Source organism: Pygocentrus nattereri, chromosome 24 (assembly GCF_015220715.1).
Source record: "Pygocentrus nattereri isolate fPygNat1 chromosome 24, fPygNat1.pri, whole genome shotgun sequence".
In the NCBI taxonomy this organism is placed as follows: Eukaryota; Metazoa; Chordata; class Actinopteri; order Characiformes; family Serrasalmidae; genus Pygocentrus; species Pygocentrus nattereri.
In genome coordinates this window covers 25,078,685-25,097,891 of record NC_051234.1, presented here as the reverse complement: position 1 = coordinate 25,097,891, position 19,207 = coordinate 25,078,685, and the positions used below count along the sequence as shown (strand labels likewise).

At 38.4% G+C, this 19,207-nt stretch overlaps 1 protein-coding gene across 1 annotated transcript; it reads left to right on the top strand.

Annotated features, from left to right (window-relative positions):
• Positions 1-17,075: 17,075 nt before the first annotated feature.
• Positions 17,076-18,704, top strand: crhb (corticotropin releasing hormone b). The gene is made up of 2 exons (XM_017716777.2): positions 17,076-17,182; positions 17,774-18,704. Exon 2 carries the CDS (start codon positions 17,798-17,800, stop codon positions 18,263-18,265), a length of 468 nt encoding a protein of 155 aa, XP_017572266.1. The 5' UTR covers positions 17,076-17,182; positions 17,774-17,797; the 3' UTR covers positions 18,266-18,704.
• Positions 18,705-19,207: the final 503 nt, after the last annotated feature.

Genomic DNA, 19,207 nt, shown 5'->3' with positions numbered 1-19,207 from the left:
TTAAAATGTTTTTGCTTTCTCCTATAAAGTGGCTGGGGACTTCATTAAGTACATATCCTTGTATATACTCTTGAGGTACAATTTACCAATCAGATCCAGTCATTGCAGTGCTGAGAATGATCCACCACCCAAATAATAACTGCTCTGTGGTGGTCCTGTGGGGGTCCTGACCATTGAAGAACAGGGTAAAAGTATGCAGAGAAACATATGGACTACAGTCTGTAATTGTGACCTACAAAGTGCTCCTTTATAGTAATCAAAGCTGATAAAATGGACAATGAATGTAGAAATAAGGAGGTGTACTTAATACATTGGCCGGTTGGTGTAAAGTTATTATTTCGGAGATACCTGTTTTTTTGAATAGCGTTGATTTGTTCCAAGTAACTTTTAGGTAATTTCTGTTGATTTCTGTTGCTGTACAAGTGCAAAATGAATTTTACTGCTGTCTTAGTATGTACAGCACTGTGAAAAAGTCCAGACCTGCCGTTTAGTTTATTTCATTTCCAGTCAAAACAGCCATTAAGTGCAACTCTTTGTCATTTTTAGCATCAGGAAAGAAGTACATTTAACAGAAAATCACACAGTGTCCTCAGCTATGTAATAAAAGGTAATGTATTGTAATATTATATACATTTTTTATTATTTAGTGTGTCCACTCTTTGCCTTTATTACAGCTTCCATTTATGGGGAGACCTGCCTTTATATTTTCAAAGTATTCTGTAGGGATGTTTTTCTTACCACCAAAGTTCAGTCTTAGAAGTTGGTTACTTTTGCACATTTGTAATTCCAATGACATATTTAGACCCATCAGTTGATAACACATCTCAGATATGCAGTTTCAGTGTTCAGGTGCATATTTTTCAGTCTATTGTTCTGAGAGCACCAGCAGCTTCTTTGTTTGATTTGCAAATTCTGTTCCTTTTGACCCATTTCCTTTCCCCAGTAAGGCCTTCTGGACCTTTCTGTCAAAGGACGGACAGAATCAGAGCAGTAGCAGTTGGTCACATAAAAGTAAAGCATGGACAAACTAAATACTTTATTGGTGTTGGAAGCTTCTGTGTAATTTTCTGTGAAATATGTTTTCTGTTTTTTCTCCTGACACTGAAAAATGACTAACTTGTGCTTATAACGGAATTCCAACAATTGTAAAAATTTCTGCATAATTCACTGGTTGAGATGTAAACAAAGTCATTCAGAGTGGTTTGGTGTCAAATGCTTCATTGTAGAGAAATCTACAAGCTCTGATGTCTTTATAGTAATGGTTATAAGAACCAAATGCTTGAAATGTCTAGTACAACCGTAATGTAAAATATACATTTTATTTGCTATATCTCCTTCGAATTCTCAGAGTTATCATAAAAGAATGTGTCAGGCATCAGACAAGGAACCTGTAGAGGTAGATGTCCGATTCTGATCACCACCATTGTGAACAATTCTGACTTGGTCATTTTCTCTAGAAACCACTCAGAAGAACTTTGTTTACATCTAAACCATTTAATTTTGCAAAATGGGTGGAATTCCTCTTTATTAATTTCTTTAATTGGCCCCCAACCAGGGCCAAAGTCATTATGTTTTGGTGGAAGATTACAGTAAAACCAAAATTGTGAATGATAATCTATGATTAATCTTGCTTAATGTGAACAAGGATATAAGAAGGGAAGTAACAAGGTTAAAAAGGGTACATTCTGATTTCAGGCAGCCTTTGAATGTCACTTATATGTAGGTACTGTTAAACTATAAAATAACTACACACTTGGCCTTCTTAAAAAGTAAAGCATGTTCATACTTCTCAAGCTTACTTTGAAGTCTTCCCTGAGAAAAGGACACAATATACAGTATAATGTACTCTGTAAACACCCACAGTAGGGGTGTCTGTCAGATATCAACAGACAGATTATGTATAGAATCCCTGATTGATCTGAAAAACTCCCACAGTATTTATGTCAAGGACACAAAAAGGGGCTTATATAACGATTTGTAAAAATGCTAAAGCTGAACAATACAATGCCGTACATTTTCAAACAGATTTCATAAGTGTATTTCGTTACATGTGGGTCAATTTACCACACCGCACCCATTCTATGTTGACCCACATATGCACATGGGCTGATGCGGTGGACATGGCATGTATGGACAAAATGTAGGCTGTGACAAGTAGAGCTCACTGAACGGTACATGAACAGACACATGGACAATAAGAGTGACAATTGTGAATGTTTTTGTCATTTGAGTAATACTCCTTGAAAACAGCAGACGTCTGAGCAGGGGCTATTGTCAGAGCAGAGATTGTGACCTAGATTTAGTTGAGATTGCTTGAAGAAAAAACAGCCAGAAACACAGTTGTGTGTTAGCGTTTGCATAAACTCTGAAAACCAATCATTCACCTGAAAACACCAGTGTTGTAGCTTTTGCTCAAAGGTTCCATCGCAAAATATGCTTCTCAAATAGAGATTGTGAATATGACTCAGACTTACTCTTTATGAAAGTCTATCCATCCAAATATATACATTTAATTGACTTGTTGATAAGGTGAAAGTTCCCTGATGTACATCACCATAAAATGCATCATTCATCTGATGGTGTATCATGATAAGATGTTTAATAGAGTATAACCCCATTTCCAAAAAAGTTGGGATGCTATGCAAAATGTGAATAAAAACAGAATGCAGTGATGTGCAAATGATTTAAACCTTACATTTAATTGGAAATAGTACAAAGACAACGTATCATGTTGAAAATGTTTTTTTTTTTGTTTTTTTTTATTTTGATGCTAATAGCATGTTTTACATTTACCATAGCATCCCACCTTTTTTGGAAATGGGGATGTAAAACCTGAATTTGTAAAACAATTCCTAAATCATTTAAAAAATGGGGATTTAATTGAAAACAGCATAAAGAAGACTCTTCACCTTGCCAACTATGGTTTTTGTAAATATTTGCTAATTATAAATGTATTGCCTGTAACACATTCCAAAAAAAAAAATTAGGACAGGGGCACTGTAAGACTGGAAAGGTTTTGAAATGATAAAAAAAATCTGTTTTTGGGACTTTCCATTGGTAAACAGATGAATAGATAGCATGCTATTGGATATAAAAGGAACATTCATGAAAGTCAGCACTTTTTGGAAAACTACATGAGTGAATAGTCCAACTTTTTAGTCCAAGTTTAACCTGTTAAATGTCAACCCATTTTTCCCTGAAACAGTTTACCCATAATAAAAGGAGCACAGTTCCCACTTGCTCATATACAGCTCATTTGAAAGGTACCATTCTCAAGTTTTTTCCCAATAGTATGAATTACTGACAGTGTAATAGAGGCTAGAATGGAGAAGTTTTATTTCTGCCTAACTCATTGATCTCTAACCTGATCTCTGACTCTTGCTCTGTTATCAAGACCACGTTTTGGACTATGATGTCTACATGGAAAGCAGAAAGGCTATGAAGGTAAGGAGCTACAGATTTGCCAGTGAACACTAATATTCAGTGCTTATATTACACGAGACGATTGTAACTGCTGTAGATTATAAAATGGTTTGCAAGAGTCCAGTCCTTAAATTTACGGCTTTCTGGTGGTATATTGCATTTTTGGAATTTGTAGGCCATCCTGATTGTTACCAATGTTCAAAAGCCAGCGTCTGTCATGGTATGGGGCATGTGTTAGTGAGCAACACAATGCCAAGCCACCAATTTTTCAAAATTTCTGCATCATTAAATTGTCAAATACAAATGAAATTGTATTGATTTTAATGGTAAAATGGTGGTACATTTGAAAAAAAAGCTCAAAACCTTTCTATTTTACTTTAGAATACCTTGCGTGTATTGCTCCACATTATAAAACGCCTATTTTATAATGCAGAAAACTAAATTGGTGGAAACTCCTCTTTAGTGCTTCTAAAAGCTACCTCATGGTAAGTTCTTACATTACTAATATGCTGCCATTGTTTTCCTATAGTCTTCACATAAGCTTTTGGTCTAAAATGTACTTTTCTTAAAACACATTCATGGCAGCTAGATGCATGCAGCATGGCAAAATTGTCCCCAAAGATTTCAGATTTACTACTATTTTAGCATTATAAGCATGATAACCCATTAAAACTGAGAAGACGTGTAGTTTCACTGGTTGTTTTAAATAAGTTTTGAATAGTAAATAAAAATTGCTATGGCTGCATTGTATACATCGTAGAAGTATGCACAAATTTAGACAAATCTGAGAAATTCCTATATAAGTCATGGGCAGGGTTAATGTTTACCTACCTGAAGCCCACACAAAGCAGAATTTACCGCTTGGGATGGATTTAGACATTCTAGATCTAAAGGAAAAAGACAGGAATGGGCTGCTGAGATGCATATGCTTAAATTAACTGATGCTCTGGGCTCCTGAGTGGATGTCTCTACTGCAAAAAATGATCTTGGTAAGTGAAGTCATCTTAAATTAAGTTGGTGTATCTGATATTTCTCATTTTGAGATTGTGGTAAGAATATAAGATTATTTAATTTATTTCTAGACTTTATAAACTTATTTCAAGAATTACCTGTCAACATAATGAAATTAATTGTTAAAGAGTAACATGGAAGTAAAGTAATGAGTAACTACCCCAACACTGGAGCTACCTATACTAACATTATGTTGAGCCTGTGCAGTACTGGAAGTGTAGCAACAAACCTACAACAAAAAACATGCTTTCCTTACTCCTTTTTGAGTTTCACTGCTGTGCTTGAATGACTTTATTTTTCCTCTCATCATCCAGAAAACCAAGGCCCTCATCTCTATAGTGTAGGGCTTCACTTAATTGCCTTGCTTATACCAGTCGGTCTTTATGCATTTGCATCATCACATGGAGTAGAACATTATAGCTATGACCAAGAGCCTGGGACAATGAAATTACTGAAAATAATTGCCACAGTTGCAAATAACAGCTCCTCTCTTTCTCTCTCTCTCTCTCTCTCTCTCTCTCTCTCTCTCTATATATATATATATATATATATATATATATATACATATATATATATATAGGAGTTACTGCTTCAGCGTGATGCTTTTAATTTGCTGTGCTTTGTGAACAATTCACCTGCAAGACCAGACAGAAACCAAGAATGGTGAGAGGCTACACAGACCTTTAATTCAGTGTTTTCAAACTCCAGCCCCTACATTATATAGTTTAGTGTTTCTCTCTGCTGTTCACACGTCGTTCAGTTCAAGAAGAGACTAATTCACTAATAATATGAGGTATTTGTATACAACCCCAATTCCAATGAAGTTGGGACGTTGTGTAAAACATAAATAAAAACAGAATACAATGATTTGCAAATCCTTTTCAACCTATATTCAACTGTATACACTTCAAAGACAAGATATTTAAGGTTCAAACAGATAAACTTTATTGTTTTTTGCAAATATTCACTCATTTTGAATTTGATGCCTGCAACACGTTCCAAAGAAGTTGGGACAGGGGCATGTTTACCACTGTGTTATATCACCTTTCCTTTTAACAACACTCAATAAGCGTTTGGGAACTGAGGACACTAATTGTTGAAGCTTTGTAGGTGGAATTCTTTCCCATTCTTGCTTGATATACAACTTCAGTTGCTCAACGGTCTCCGTTGTTGTATTTTACACTTCATAATGTGCCACACATTTTCAATGGGAGACAGGTCTGGACTGTAGGGAGGCCAGTCTAGTACCTGCACTCTTTTACTACGAAGCCACTTGTTGTAACACATGCAGAATGTGGCTTGGCATTGTCTTGCTGAAATAAGCAGGGGCGCCCCTGAAAAAGACGTTGCTAGGATGGCAGTATATGTTGCTCCAAAACCTGTATGTACCTTTCAGCATTAATGGTGCCTTCACAGATGTGCAAGTTACCCATGCCATGGGCATTAACACACCCCCACACCATCAGAGGTGCTGGCTTTTGAATTTTGTGCTGATAACAATCCAGACAGTCCTTTTCCTCTTTGGCCCGGAGGCGTCCATGATTTCCAAAAGCAATTTGAAATGTGGACTCGTCAGACCACAGGACACTTTTCCACTTTCCGTCAGTCCATTTCAGACAAGCTCGGGCCCAGAGAAGCCGGCGGCGTTTCTTACACTTGTAGATGGAGCAATGAACTGTGTTCACTGACAGTGGTTTTCTGAAGTGTTCCTGAGCCCATGTGGTAATATCCATTACAGAATGATGTCGGTTTTTAATGCAGTGCCGCCTGAGGGATCGAAGGTCAAGGGCATTCAATATTGGTTTTCTGTCTTGCCGCTTACTTGCAGAGATTTCTCCAGATTCTCTGAATCTTTTGATGATATAATGGACTGCAGAAGACGAAATTCCTTGCAATTGCACATTGAGAAACATTGTTCCTAAACTGTTGGACTATTTGCTCACACAGTTGCTCACAAAGAGGTGAACCTTGCATCATCCATGCTTGTCAACGACTGAGCCTTTCAGGGATGCTCCCTTTATACCCAATCATGACACTCCAATTAACCTGTTCACCTGTGGAATGTTCCAAATGTTTGAGCATTCCTCAACTTTCCCAGTCTTTTGTTGCCCCTGTCCCAACTTCTTTGGAACGTGTTGCAGGCATAAAATTCAAAATGAGTGAATATTTGCAAAAAACAATAAAGTTTATCCATTTGAACATTAAATTTCTTGTCTTTGTAGTGTATTCGATTGAATATAGGATGAAAAGCATTTGCAAATCATCGTATTCTGTTTTTATTTATGTTTTAAACAACATCCCAACTTTATTGGAATTGGGGTTGTATATGTTTCACCATTCTAACATTATATAAATCTCCATAAACAGAGAAGTATGCTATACCTGGCTGTTTGCTAGCTGGGAACAATTGTTGGTCAAGGTAGCATTTTGAGTAAATCTTTCACCTTACGTTCGTGCAGAGCTGCAAAGCCAAAAATTTGGTTCCAAATATGGTGGCCACAATAGAAAAATCCTGTGACTGAAACTGTAAGGTTATTTAACTGTAGGTTATTTAATTTTAGGAGCAGATTATTCTCATGGGGCTTCCGACTCATGGGGGCCCTAGGTGGCTGCCTAGCTTTTCCTAGTGCAAAGACCAGAGGCAATTTCCATTTTTTAGCTATTCAGGTTAAAGAACTTTTTCAGCAAGCAAATTTTGCTTGTGTTTGGTGTGACTGCAGCTTCATAGTGATTATTTATTATGCTCGTAAATAGAAAGGGGCCAAAAAAGGTTCCACAGAACCACTTTCTCAATCCACTTTCACTAGATCAATAAATAACATTTCAATTGGCCTACAGAGGTATAAATGGGATGTATTGGTATGAAGGATCTTTTTAAAGAATTTCCACATAATATAAAGTCTCTATGCCAGATAAAAGTTTTTACTAGAACTGTACATTCAAGCCAAGGCCTTTTTTTTAAGATTATGCTTTAAAACATCTGTACAGTATTTCAGAATAGCACAAAGAAGGGAGAAATCGCAAAGAAGCCAACAACTAGATACCACTAAGAAACTTTTTAGTTTACTGTGCTAAACCTTACTGGACTAACTTACTTCTGCAATCTATGTGTCTGTTGGATATTATTTTTTGACAGGCACCCAGAACTTTACACAAAGTTTCCAGTCAGGACTGTATGTAGTTCATTGTATTTGTATTAGTAGCTTCGAGCAATTCATAATAAGCAATCTCAAGAGAAGCAAACAAGGTGGGAGAATATTGGAGATATTAGAGATTGGTTGTATGCAAGCAGCATCCAGCTTTAGAAGGACAAAGACATCTTTTATAAAAACAGTGTGTAGGTCTGTCTTTCAGTGCATCATTTTTCAGTATTTCAAATAAAAGCTCCAGTCTGAAAGACTCTGGGAATCTTCCTGTCTCATAATATATCCTCAGTTGCTAAATTAAAAAGGCCAAGCAGGAAGGTACAGGTAGTTGTGTTGTGCTTCTGTTAACTTCAACAGCTGCAGAGACAGAAATAGCATTTAAACTCGGTGTGGTGATTCATAAAGCCAGACAAACATATTGGTGGTTATTGTCATGTGTCCGATGCCGCACAGGGTTTGAGCAGCTGGTCACTGATCCAGCGTTATTCAGCCAGACAGAGTGGCATGGCCTCAGGGCTACATGCTATTGCTAAGAGCACTGACCTTAACTGCCCTCTCACTTCCGATGGTTTAACAGACCTCTTTATCAACTCAGCGCGTAACAAGTACCGACAACAATGGTACTGAAGGCTGGGGTGGAAGAATGGATGATCTCAGACTTTGGGATGGATGGGTGGACACAGGTTAAGGCTAATGCATAAATACAATGGAATTTCAATGGACAGTTATTTTTGACAGCACATGTACTTTAGTGCAAGGCCTAATCTGTGACCAGAAAACAAGCTTTTAGTTTAACATCTACACTGTTAAAAATTAGCATTTTGAAATGGCTCTTGGCTTAGACAAACCCCACAGGCAAAGGAAATGTATTTCTATATCGTCGCTGTCGGGCCAAAACCTTGTATCTCAATTTTTGTTGGTTTTAACTTTGTTGCATAATTTGAAAAGTAAAATCAAAATCTGTAAAGTTACCATTTTGGATTTGTTGTTACATCAATGATATACTTGTTCATGCATCTGATAATATATCTGTTACATATATCACTGCTGTCAGAAGAAAACCTCCTATCTTCATTTTTGTCATATATTTGACATAAATTGAAAGTACCTGTTGCTCTTTACACTGTATGTTAATTTTATGAAGAAGGGACAAAAAGAAACAGCTCAACTTTGAAAAAAGTCTGGTTTCATTGACTTACATTAAAAGTAAAGGAGGTTTTTTCCATCTCCTTTTAAAGTTATCATTTGGTTTTCTTCCAACAACAGTGATATATTTTATCTACATATGTGCATATATTTCAGAAAAAGATTCTTCACACTCACAGTTGCAAGAAATGCTATTTAAAGAGCTATCTGCCCTTTTGGTACCTTTATTTTTGTGCTTAATGCTTTGCTTGACAGTTTGCATCCTAAAAACCCAATATTAGTGTCAGTTAATCAAAGTATGTTGCACTGATTTCTCAAGCTACAGTATTTTTAAGATTAAGACTGGACTGAGTTGTGGCTGAAACTGGACACCTTAGCTGGAAGATTATGTCCTTTGGCATTGCTATTATGATACGAACACACTTAGAAGTAATACAGATCATTTTGGGGTAGTTCTTTGCCTTTTTAGATGAATTTTCCAAAGAGGTGGTAAGACAAAACTGTGATAATATGGAATCAGCACACAGAACATTCTGATTCTGATCCTAAAAATCTGACATTTTTAAAAAATTAATTTAATTATTTTTAAGAGATTACATATGAGATAAAAACAAGAGCTCCCAAACCTGGAGTGCAAGAAAATGGTTCAAATCTACAGAGAAAATGGAATTCAACGTCCGTGCAAGACCTGGTAGACCAACTTTCCCCAGCAGATAAACAGCACTTAAAGCTTCATATTTGACAGAGAGGAGAAAATCAAGTTCCAATCTTACTTCATATCTGAAAGAATCCACAGGTGTGTCTGTCCATCCTTCATGGTGAGAGGACACCTCAACACTATGAGTCTGAAAGGATGTGTAGCTGCCAAGAAGATGTTACTGAGAAAAGGAATAGAGAGTCCACGCCTCATCACTGAATGTGTTTGGGATTACTCAGATTGTGAGAAGCAGAAAACACAACCAACTTCTAAGACTGAACTTTGGAGGTGTGAAAAATGATCCCTGCAGATTTCTGCTTTTTCCTCCTGAAAAGAGTGGAAGGTGTAATTAAGACAGTAATTAAAACAGTGTAAACATAAAACAATGAAAAATGATATGACCTTCAGTTGTTGATGCCTCGGTGTAAATTTCTGATATGTGTTTTCTAGCCATTTTGACTGGAAAAGAACTGAATGATAAGCAGTCTCTGACTTTTACACAGTACTTTTTTATATATAGAACTACAGTTTAATTACATGTATAAATGAAACTGTTTTCTGTGGTAAATGATATTCTATTTGTCTAATATAAATCATTTTAGTTACACTTTACTTATATTTATTGATTTGTGCTGCTACTTGGCAACCATCAATCATAAACATATTTACTGCATATCACTGTGAATAACAGTTGCTCAAGCCTCAGCAAGATGCCTTATGTTGGTTTGTGTGCACCAGTAATATCTGTTGAATGCAAGGGAAAAACCAATATTGTATGCACTTTGAATACAATTAGCAGTTTCAGGTTGCATCACCCTGAGCTGACAGATGAGCCCTTCTATCGACTCAGACTGATGTCTATAAGGCCCACTCAGATTAGCAGGACTTGCAAGCCTTTTTAAAGTCCCATTTATAATGTCACCAAGTTTTATTGATATTTGCCCCCAGGTGACCAAAACAGACAGTGCTCTTTACAATGTGCCTAAACCACTGCAATTACCTCAGGATAAAGTGGACCTTTGGGCCAAGGCATGAGTGGAAGGACTGAATAGAGAAAAAACTGTTCTGTGTTGAATATCAATGGCTTTTATGAAGAGCTTTACTCTCTTCTTCGACTGATCTACTCATTCTGGCCTAACATATTGACATATTACATGCATTCATCATAATAACACACACATCTTCTAAGCCATTTCTCCTTCTGGGTTGCAGGAGGTGCTGGAGCCTATCCCAGCAGTCATCAGGCGAAAGGCAGGATAGACACTGGACAGGTTGCCAGTCATCATAATAACAGCTGAAATGAATAATACACTCTAAATTTAGTTCCCATTCAATTTCTCATTATCTTGAAAGGGATTTTCACCAACATCCTGTAAAGCTTGTCCAACCTAACAACAGTTGCTATGACAGAATTTCCTATCCATGCTCTGCCCAAACATGCATCTGATGCTAGATTGCACACGTTTTACAGTCAAAATATGGCCTGATGAATTTAGGTTGGGGTTTAGACTGAATGCAAGCTGAACTGTTTAATGTGTAAAATCCATGGCTTTCATAAAGAGTTATACCCTTTTTATCACCAAATCTGTCCTAAGAACTTTACAAATCTACTTTAGAAAAACTTTACTAATCTGTCCTAAGACAATTCACATGCATTCATCAGAATAAGATTAGAGTGAACTGTTTAGATAACTACACATGTAGTAACACGTATACCTATTGGGCAGTATTAGGGAGTACAGTTGTGTTTGGTGATGGTGTGTTGTTGTACTTTATTGTACAATGTTTGTGTTTGTCTGATTCTCTGATAATAAAGTGTATCCTAGCATATGATACTAATAACACATTCCAAATTTAGGTGTTCTAACCAACATCTACCTTTTTTAGTAGGTTAAATGGGATGAATGGGATTTTCGTCAGCATTCTGTAAAGCTTGAGTCCACGAATGATTCCTATTTCCTATTTCTTCACAGCTACTGTTGTGAGTTTGGACCAGCTTATGGAACGCTGCGAACAATTCCATTTAGCCTAAAGATTTGGGGTTGGAGAATGAATAGAGACTGAACTGTTTCATGTTGAAAATCAGTGGCTTTTCTAAGGAGCTTTAGCCTTCTGCTTTACCAGTTCCATTTTAACGATGACGTATTGAATCGAATCACTGAAGGACTTGAATTTGAACCACTTTGCCTTGTTCAGACTTCTTAGACATAATCACGCCTGCGACCTATTGCAGAAACGACTGATAATGAGACGCCAAACTTAGAAACCCGGGCCTCTAGCATTTCCTGCGCTGCGTCACGACACGCTTTGTGATCCACTTAAGGACACTTAAAGCAATGATTAAAAATTGCCATGACATCAATGACCACAAGCAAATTTGCCCCACAATTGTGGCGGTGTTGTGGATTTGTGTCAGAAAGCCTCAGCGTCTCAGGCTAGACCCCGCCGCTGTGGGGCAAGGCTGGAAATCGCTCTGCTCTGTCTAACACAGGAACACTTGAGCTTTTGACCCCACCACTTGCTTTGAGCCTCCATGCAATAAATCAAAATGAACTCTCCCACACATGGCAAAAAGCAATAAGTCTGAGAGATAAATGCACTTCCAATAGATTCGGAGCGCTGTTAAATTCCCCTTTGAGGTGAAAAGGCGAAGAGGAGAGGCTGCATCCTCGCTGTTGAATAATTTAATAATTAATTTTCCAGAGTGAATCACCAGGGTAAATTTGAGTGAATTAACTCAAACTTTTTTGACAGACTAGGTAGACCAAAGTGCCATAAATAGAACTAAGATGGCTGCTGCCTTCTGCACCTGTCAGCTCCGTCTTGAGATGGATGCGGTCATTATCCTTAATAACATTATTCTCAGGATAGATCCACTTTTTCTCGTTGTTTGACGCTATTATCCCTAGGGTTCCTCTGCAAATCTGGAACATAATTACCTTTTACGTTTACCTTACTTTTTTCCACAGTAACTTTTGTTTTTGTTGCACTCAAATATTAGAGATAGAGATCTTGCGTCAGAATCGAGGGGTATCGGAGGAACACCTGCGTAGGACTGAAAGGGCTGGAGGCATTTCCATTTAATAAACTGTATATTACCCCTGTAAATGGTAGGGGCCTGTATCTGGGACTCACTTCAGTTCCTCATACTTAAACCTAGATTTATAGGAGTTACTATATAATCTGACAAAGAAGTCAAAGTACATAAAGCATGGGGGATCTGCATGCATCTACATCTTAAGAGTGTCTCAGTACATCATAAATTCTGTTACTAAACTTGCACTAAAGCCCATAAATGGACAAGAAAATCAACTGGTTTGCTCCAAGTAACATCAATATTGTAATGTTTCTGTGTGTTCCAACCCCTACATAGTGTTAAACTGTCTACAACACATTAAAAAATGGCTAATCCCATTCTTTTACATGCGCAGTACACAGGCCTAATACAATAAAATGGTACATTTGGAAAGCTATTAACTCCAGCAGTTGTGTTTAGGTTGATGTCCACACATATGGCTATGGACACTGGGCACTGGCGTGAGCAGCAGGCAGATTCTAGCAATAGTTTGTTTATGGACTGATGTCATTATGTGAAGACCATGTAATCATTGACATCCTGCTTATGTTGAATACTTTTATATATAGTCTAGTTCCAAAATGCATTATAGACACTTAAAGAACTTTCTTTTTTAAATGATTTACATGTATCAGACATATCACTGAGATATGTGTCAGCTTCTGTTCTTTTCAAAAAACTCTTTATATCCAAAATTGGTACATATGGACATACAGTATTTTGGAATGAAACTCTTCAAATGCTAAGGACACATTGTGATAGGATCATGATTGGATCATTCAGAACAAATTTGGAGGTGGTCAGAGACAGAGGTGTAAATGGAATGTGTTTCCTATATCTGTATACATTTATGTAAGAGGAAATACATCTGTTGAGTTCTGACTAATAAGTGAGGATATAATAAATGTATGTGTCTTTTAACACAGGAAAATAACATCAGATTTCATCTGGCCACACTGGGATGCATTTTAGTGAAAAGTGAGATATAACATGACCCACACATGAAATCTGGAAACAAGCTCAAGCTATGTATATTAATGTAGTCAACAAATTCTGTTCTCTAGTAGAACGGATCTGCCAAAAAATAACCTGCACTGAACCAAAAGCATCTTTTAAGAAATCTGCAGGCATCTACACCTATAAATTACTTCAGTGCTTTAATAAAGTCCATTACACTGTGTTTTCACTCTGCAGCAAGGAACTGATTGCTCCAATTAGAAACTATTAAAATGTGCTTTTATAATCATAGCAGTAATTATAAGTCTATTCAGCTAAATAATAAACCAGCGGTTCAGGGGGTTAAAACATCCTGCCACTGGATCACCTTCGTCTTTTAGCCCTTTGTGTGTTGGGTCTGGGAGGCTTCATGGGACAGCAGGGTCTGATTGGCATTCTGAGGGCAGTTATGAAGGAGCTCGGGTCGAAGTGCTCCATCTTCATGCCTCCCTCCTGGCCCAGGCTGAGAGAGAGAGCGGATGGCAGAAGCAGACAGCGGTGACGTCGTCCTGCTGCTGTGCATCTATAATGAATCTCTGCAGCTCTGGCTGTTCTCAGCCTCAGCGACTGACATGTTGCAAATTTGGCCAAACCCGTACCCCTCCACACTCGATTAGAATCATTTCAGTTTGCACTCGTGACTTTACTGACCGATTCTTGCTCTGCCCACAGAATGAAAAAAAAAAAGTACCCAAACTATCCAAACAGTGTTTTTATACACACATAATTTGAAATAACATTTGAAATTAATAACATGTTATGAATGTAGAGAAGTTGACTGAATTGTGTGCTACTATTTCTGGTTAGGTTAAATTGGATTACTGGCCAATGTAACTTAGCAAAAGACATTGTAGAGACATTATAAATGAGGATACTGCTCACTGGTTGAAAAATGAATAAGCTTGGAAAGCTCAATATGGTGTTGCTTTATGGAGAAAATCCTGTCCTTAAATAAGATGTGCCAATCAGCTTCCTGCTAAAGCCCAAAGTGGGAAAAGCTCCCTCTCAGTGTGGTGGCATGTGCACGCCCACCAACCAGAACAAGCTGAAAAAAAAAACAGGTTTTCTGGCAACAGGAACAAACTATTTACACATTTTACAACAAACACCGGTTTTGCCACATTTATTCATTGATTTCAAATACATGCCTTCCAGTTTTTGGATTTACAGATCTGGTCTTGTATGAGTGGAAATAACTGGTGGGCGGGATTGCCAAGGTGCCACATGGGCAGACTTTGCCATAAGTAAATTCTGACTGCATTGTAAAAAGGGGCTCATTAGATATACCTAAGAAATGACTTAATGTGGTAACAAGCAACTGAACCAGTTTTTTCAACTTAAAAAATTATGTTAATTCAAAGTATTTATTTATGCTGAATAAAACTAGTTAATTTACTTGTTACCACATGAAGTCATTTTTTAGGTAGATCTGAAGAGCCACTTTTTACAGTATAGACTCACAAATACATCCTTGCATAGCAACTGTTGCCAGCCTTACACTGATGAAAATCCCATTCCGCCTAATGAATTTAAGTTAGAATTTAGGTTCTCTACATTAGAGTTTTCTGTTTACTTTGCTAAGCTGCCGAGCTGGACTGTGTTGGAGCTAATTAGCTAAATTAGACTGTATGGAAACAACAATAATGAATTTGCTACCAAGCTAATGTTAGCTTGATTACATTACAACCCAGTCTGTATTCACAGTATGTCCTTTCACACATATGCAAAATAAATACTATTTGACATTATTAAAACACTGAAAACGTCTGTATTTTCACAGTGCGCTACAGTTGACTTACCCATGCTCCACCCACAAATGCATTTATCATTGGCATCTGGTCAGAGGTTAATAAACAGGTAGCATTCTGCTAGTAGGTTGGACAAGTTTTGCAGGACATTAACAAAACCCAATTCAACCTAGTGAGGAATTGTCTGTGGGTGTACCATGCAGCATTTGTCAAAATATATTAATGAATTAAATTGGACTACTAGAGAATCACTACATAACTCCATAACATACCTTACATAACATTAGGTAGGCTGGAAATTTTGGAGAATTTGCTTGTCTTGTTTTAAACAATTACAAAAACTACAAAAAAAAACTGCAAAAAAGAACAAAAAAGTCATAAATACAAAAACAATGCAATTTGAAATAAATTTCTGTATCTTATCAAATGTGCATCATATGCTACGGTTTATCTTTAGATTGAATTGGATTTTTCTGAAGATTGCAACATTTGTGGGAGAAGCATCGTTAATCAAAGCCAGCAAAAATGGGAAATGATGTATTTTCCTTTCATACTGTAACGTATTTCGGTATGAATGCAGCATCAGGGAGGGTTTCTGAGCTAGTTGAGTGTTAATGACAATAGGGTGGAGATGGTGGGAGGGGAAGGTGAAACATGACACTGTAGCATGTTCAAGAAATGTTTTTGAGATGTTGTGCATAGAGTAGGAAGAACTGAGGGTCCGTTAAGAGTTGAAGTACCATGACTTGTGCAAAAGCCACATCTTTTTTAAAAGTCGTGAACGCTACAGTGTTATTGGTTGATAGTTTTCCCTGCCCGCTGGTGCACAATGACATAATCAAAACTAAAAATGTTTAAGAGTCAGTAGCATCAAAAGTCATTGCATTTTCATTCTGAGTTTTTTTTATCACCTCCATATAGAACCATTTACTGCACAGTGTGTTGAAGAACCATTGTTGTCAATGAGCTGAGTGGATGTGAAGAATCTTAAAGTTTAAAGAACCTTTATAAAATGTAAAGGTTCTAGAAAGAACCAAGGAATTGTTAAGGAACATTTATGTTACGTGACCATGAACTAAAAAGGGTTGACATGGGTCAGCAGTGGTACATTGGTGTGCATAAAATCAAAGGGAAAGTTTGCTTGTGCACAATGAACTCCATCGCTCTGCACTAATTGCAGCCTATTAATCTAATGAATCAATTCTGTTCTGTAGTCTAAATTGCATGTTTATCTGACAAAGAAATAAACACAGAGCCAAAAGCATCTTCTAAGAGATCTACATGCATCTAGATCTTACATTGTCTCAGCGCTTTAATAAAGTCCATTACACTGTGTTTACATGCTGGCAACCAGCAGCTCCTTCACTCTGCAGCAAGGAATTGATTACTCCAATTATATGCACTTAGATTGTGCTTTTTCTAATTAGCGATGCATATTCATTCATGTTAGCACAATTAAGACTGTAGAGTCACAACACAAACTTCCACAGCACTTTGTCTGGGCTGTTTGTGAGCTGATTTACCCCATGGAGCCCTTAAAATGCATTATAAACCCCATTATATACCCAATTTGGTGGACACATTCAGAGGGTTTCAGGCTTTCCTAAAGGTTTCTATACTACATCTTTATTCTCTCTCCTTCTCTCTCTCTCGCACACACACACGTACGCATACACACACCACGATGAGTCATTCAGATTCCTAGCGAAGTGTTCACTTACGTTCATTCAGGTCCACTCGTTTCTCCTCTGCGCAGACTCAAGGCGCCCAACTGCGTGACACATGTCGCCTCCCCTGCCTATATAAAGCCCAAATCCATCCCTGCTCTGGAGAAAGTGCTCAAACTCACAGCTCCGCACGCCACAGCTGGGGGAGAGTGCAAACCAAGTGCAAATAAAAGAAAAAGAAAAAAACAACAACGGATTTATCATTTGCACAGGTACGCAACGTTTTTCGTACATATTCGTTTTCATTAAAGCTTTATTCTCGCTTTTAAAGAAGCTCACATTAGTGATGCACGGGGTAGATGCTGTAGATGAATAGAAGAAGAATTATGAACCTACAGGCTTCGTAAAAGTCCATCTGGACAGACGCAAGCGCGAATAAGGTTTTAGCGTAACGTAGGTTTTTACGCAGCACTGCAGCAAAGTTAATACAACTCTGTAGGTGCTAATGCATCATCGCAGGTGTTAATTCAGTTCTATGAGAGTTAGTCCACTCCTGTAGACGTCACTGCATCTATGCAGCGGTGGAGATTTTGCCCGGTGCCCGGTTTCGTGCCGTGCGTAAAAGCGTGCGCACTTTGGTTTGTGCGTAATTGTCTCCAAAGGAACGTGCACTTCCAACGTTCCACTGAAATCCCAGTCGTGCACTAAAAGAAGCAGCTGACCACGCGCACGTACTTTCGAACCCGAGCTTTTATACTCTCAGGGAGGGCGCAGAGGGCGCACCGATCCAGCGCGCGCAATTCACCAGTCTCTCTTTCTTTCTTTTCTTCTCTCTCTCTCTCTCTCTCTCTCTCTCTCCGCAGCTCCTCCCGTAGCTCCTCTCTAGCATGAAGCTCCACGTGCTCTCCGCCGCCGCCGCCGTGCTGCTCGTGGCGCTCGTGGCCGCACACGGCGCGCCGGATCGCGAGGTGGCGGCGAGGCGCGCACGCCCCGTGCTCGCCAGGCTCGGGGAGGAGTATTTCATCCGCGTGGGGGGCAACCGGGAGCGCGAAGCGGAGCCCAGGAGGTGGCTGAGGAGGGCCGTGCAGCTGCAGCTGGAGGGCAAAGTTGGCGCAGAGGGTTACGCGCGGGCGCAGGAGCGACAGGCGGGCCAGGAGGAGCAAGAAGAGGAGGAGCAGCAGCAGGAGGTGCAGCAAGTGGAGCAGGAGGAGAGAGCGCGGCGCTCCGAGGAGCCTCCTATCTCCCTGGACCTCACCTTCCACCTTCTCCGGGAGGTGCTGGAGATGGCCAGGGCCGAGCAGCTCGCGCAGCAAGCCCACAGCAACCGGAAGATGATGGAGATCTTTGGGAAGTAGAAGTAGGATGCGCGAGGGGAGCGCGAGCTGCCAAAGGAACATTTTTACGCCACATCGCTGCTTTTCACCATCCCCTCCCCCCTCCCCCCCTCCATTTATTACTACTGTACTTAACCCCTCCGTATAGAGTCGAGTGAGAGAAAGAGAAAAAAAAGTCATGGGGTGTGAAAAAGAAAAAAAAAAGAAAGAAAAACAAACAAAACTCTCCTCACTTTGGCATTATTGTTGTATAAGTGCTGAATCAGAACTGTAGCATAAATGCAATGATGCATTATTCGTTTTCTTTTAAGAGACACCAACACAGACAAAAAAAAGACAAAAAAGAAGGAAAATATTTTCAGAGTACTGTACTGAAGTTGATATTTTATCTGATAGACTATCCGGTTGCATTGTACCTTATACAGTACATTGTTTAAGTTTGTTAATAAACTACAATGAGCAAGCAGTAATTTTCTGTTGTGCAGGAGAATGTCTTATATTTATATTTTTCAATAAAACATTAAAAGACATTTTTTTCCACTCCTTGTCTAGATTATTGATGTATGGCAAATAGCAGTTGTGAATAAATGGAAAATGATACAAATGATAGAAAAAACAGCTGATTCTTCATGAGGCGCTGACTTGTCGTTGTATTTTGTATTATTCCCCATTGCTTGGCTGCTCTTGGCTCATGTGAGTTTGGTGGATGGATGGAATGATAACACTTGAGTAGATATGCATATTCAAATTCACAAGCCTAAAGCATTTTGGGCTTAATCTGATCATTATAGCTGATAAATTAACAAATGCTTGCAAAAAAAAAAAGTTTTCACATAGGTAATATATATACTTTAGCCTTGTAAATGGCCTTGTGGCTAAAGAACATTAAGTGCTTTGCAAATATTGCTGCTACAAAAAAATAATAACAGCTGGATACTGTTAATAACATCATGTTGCTAAAAA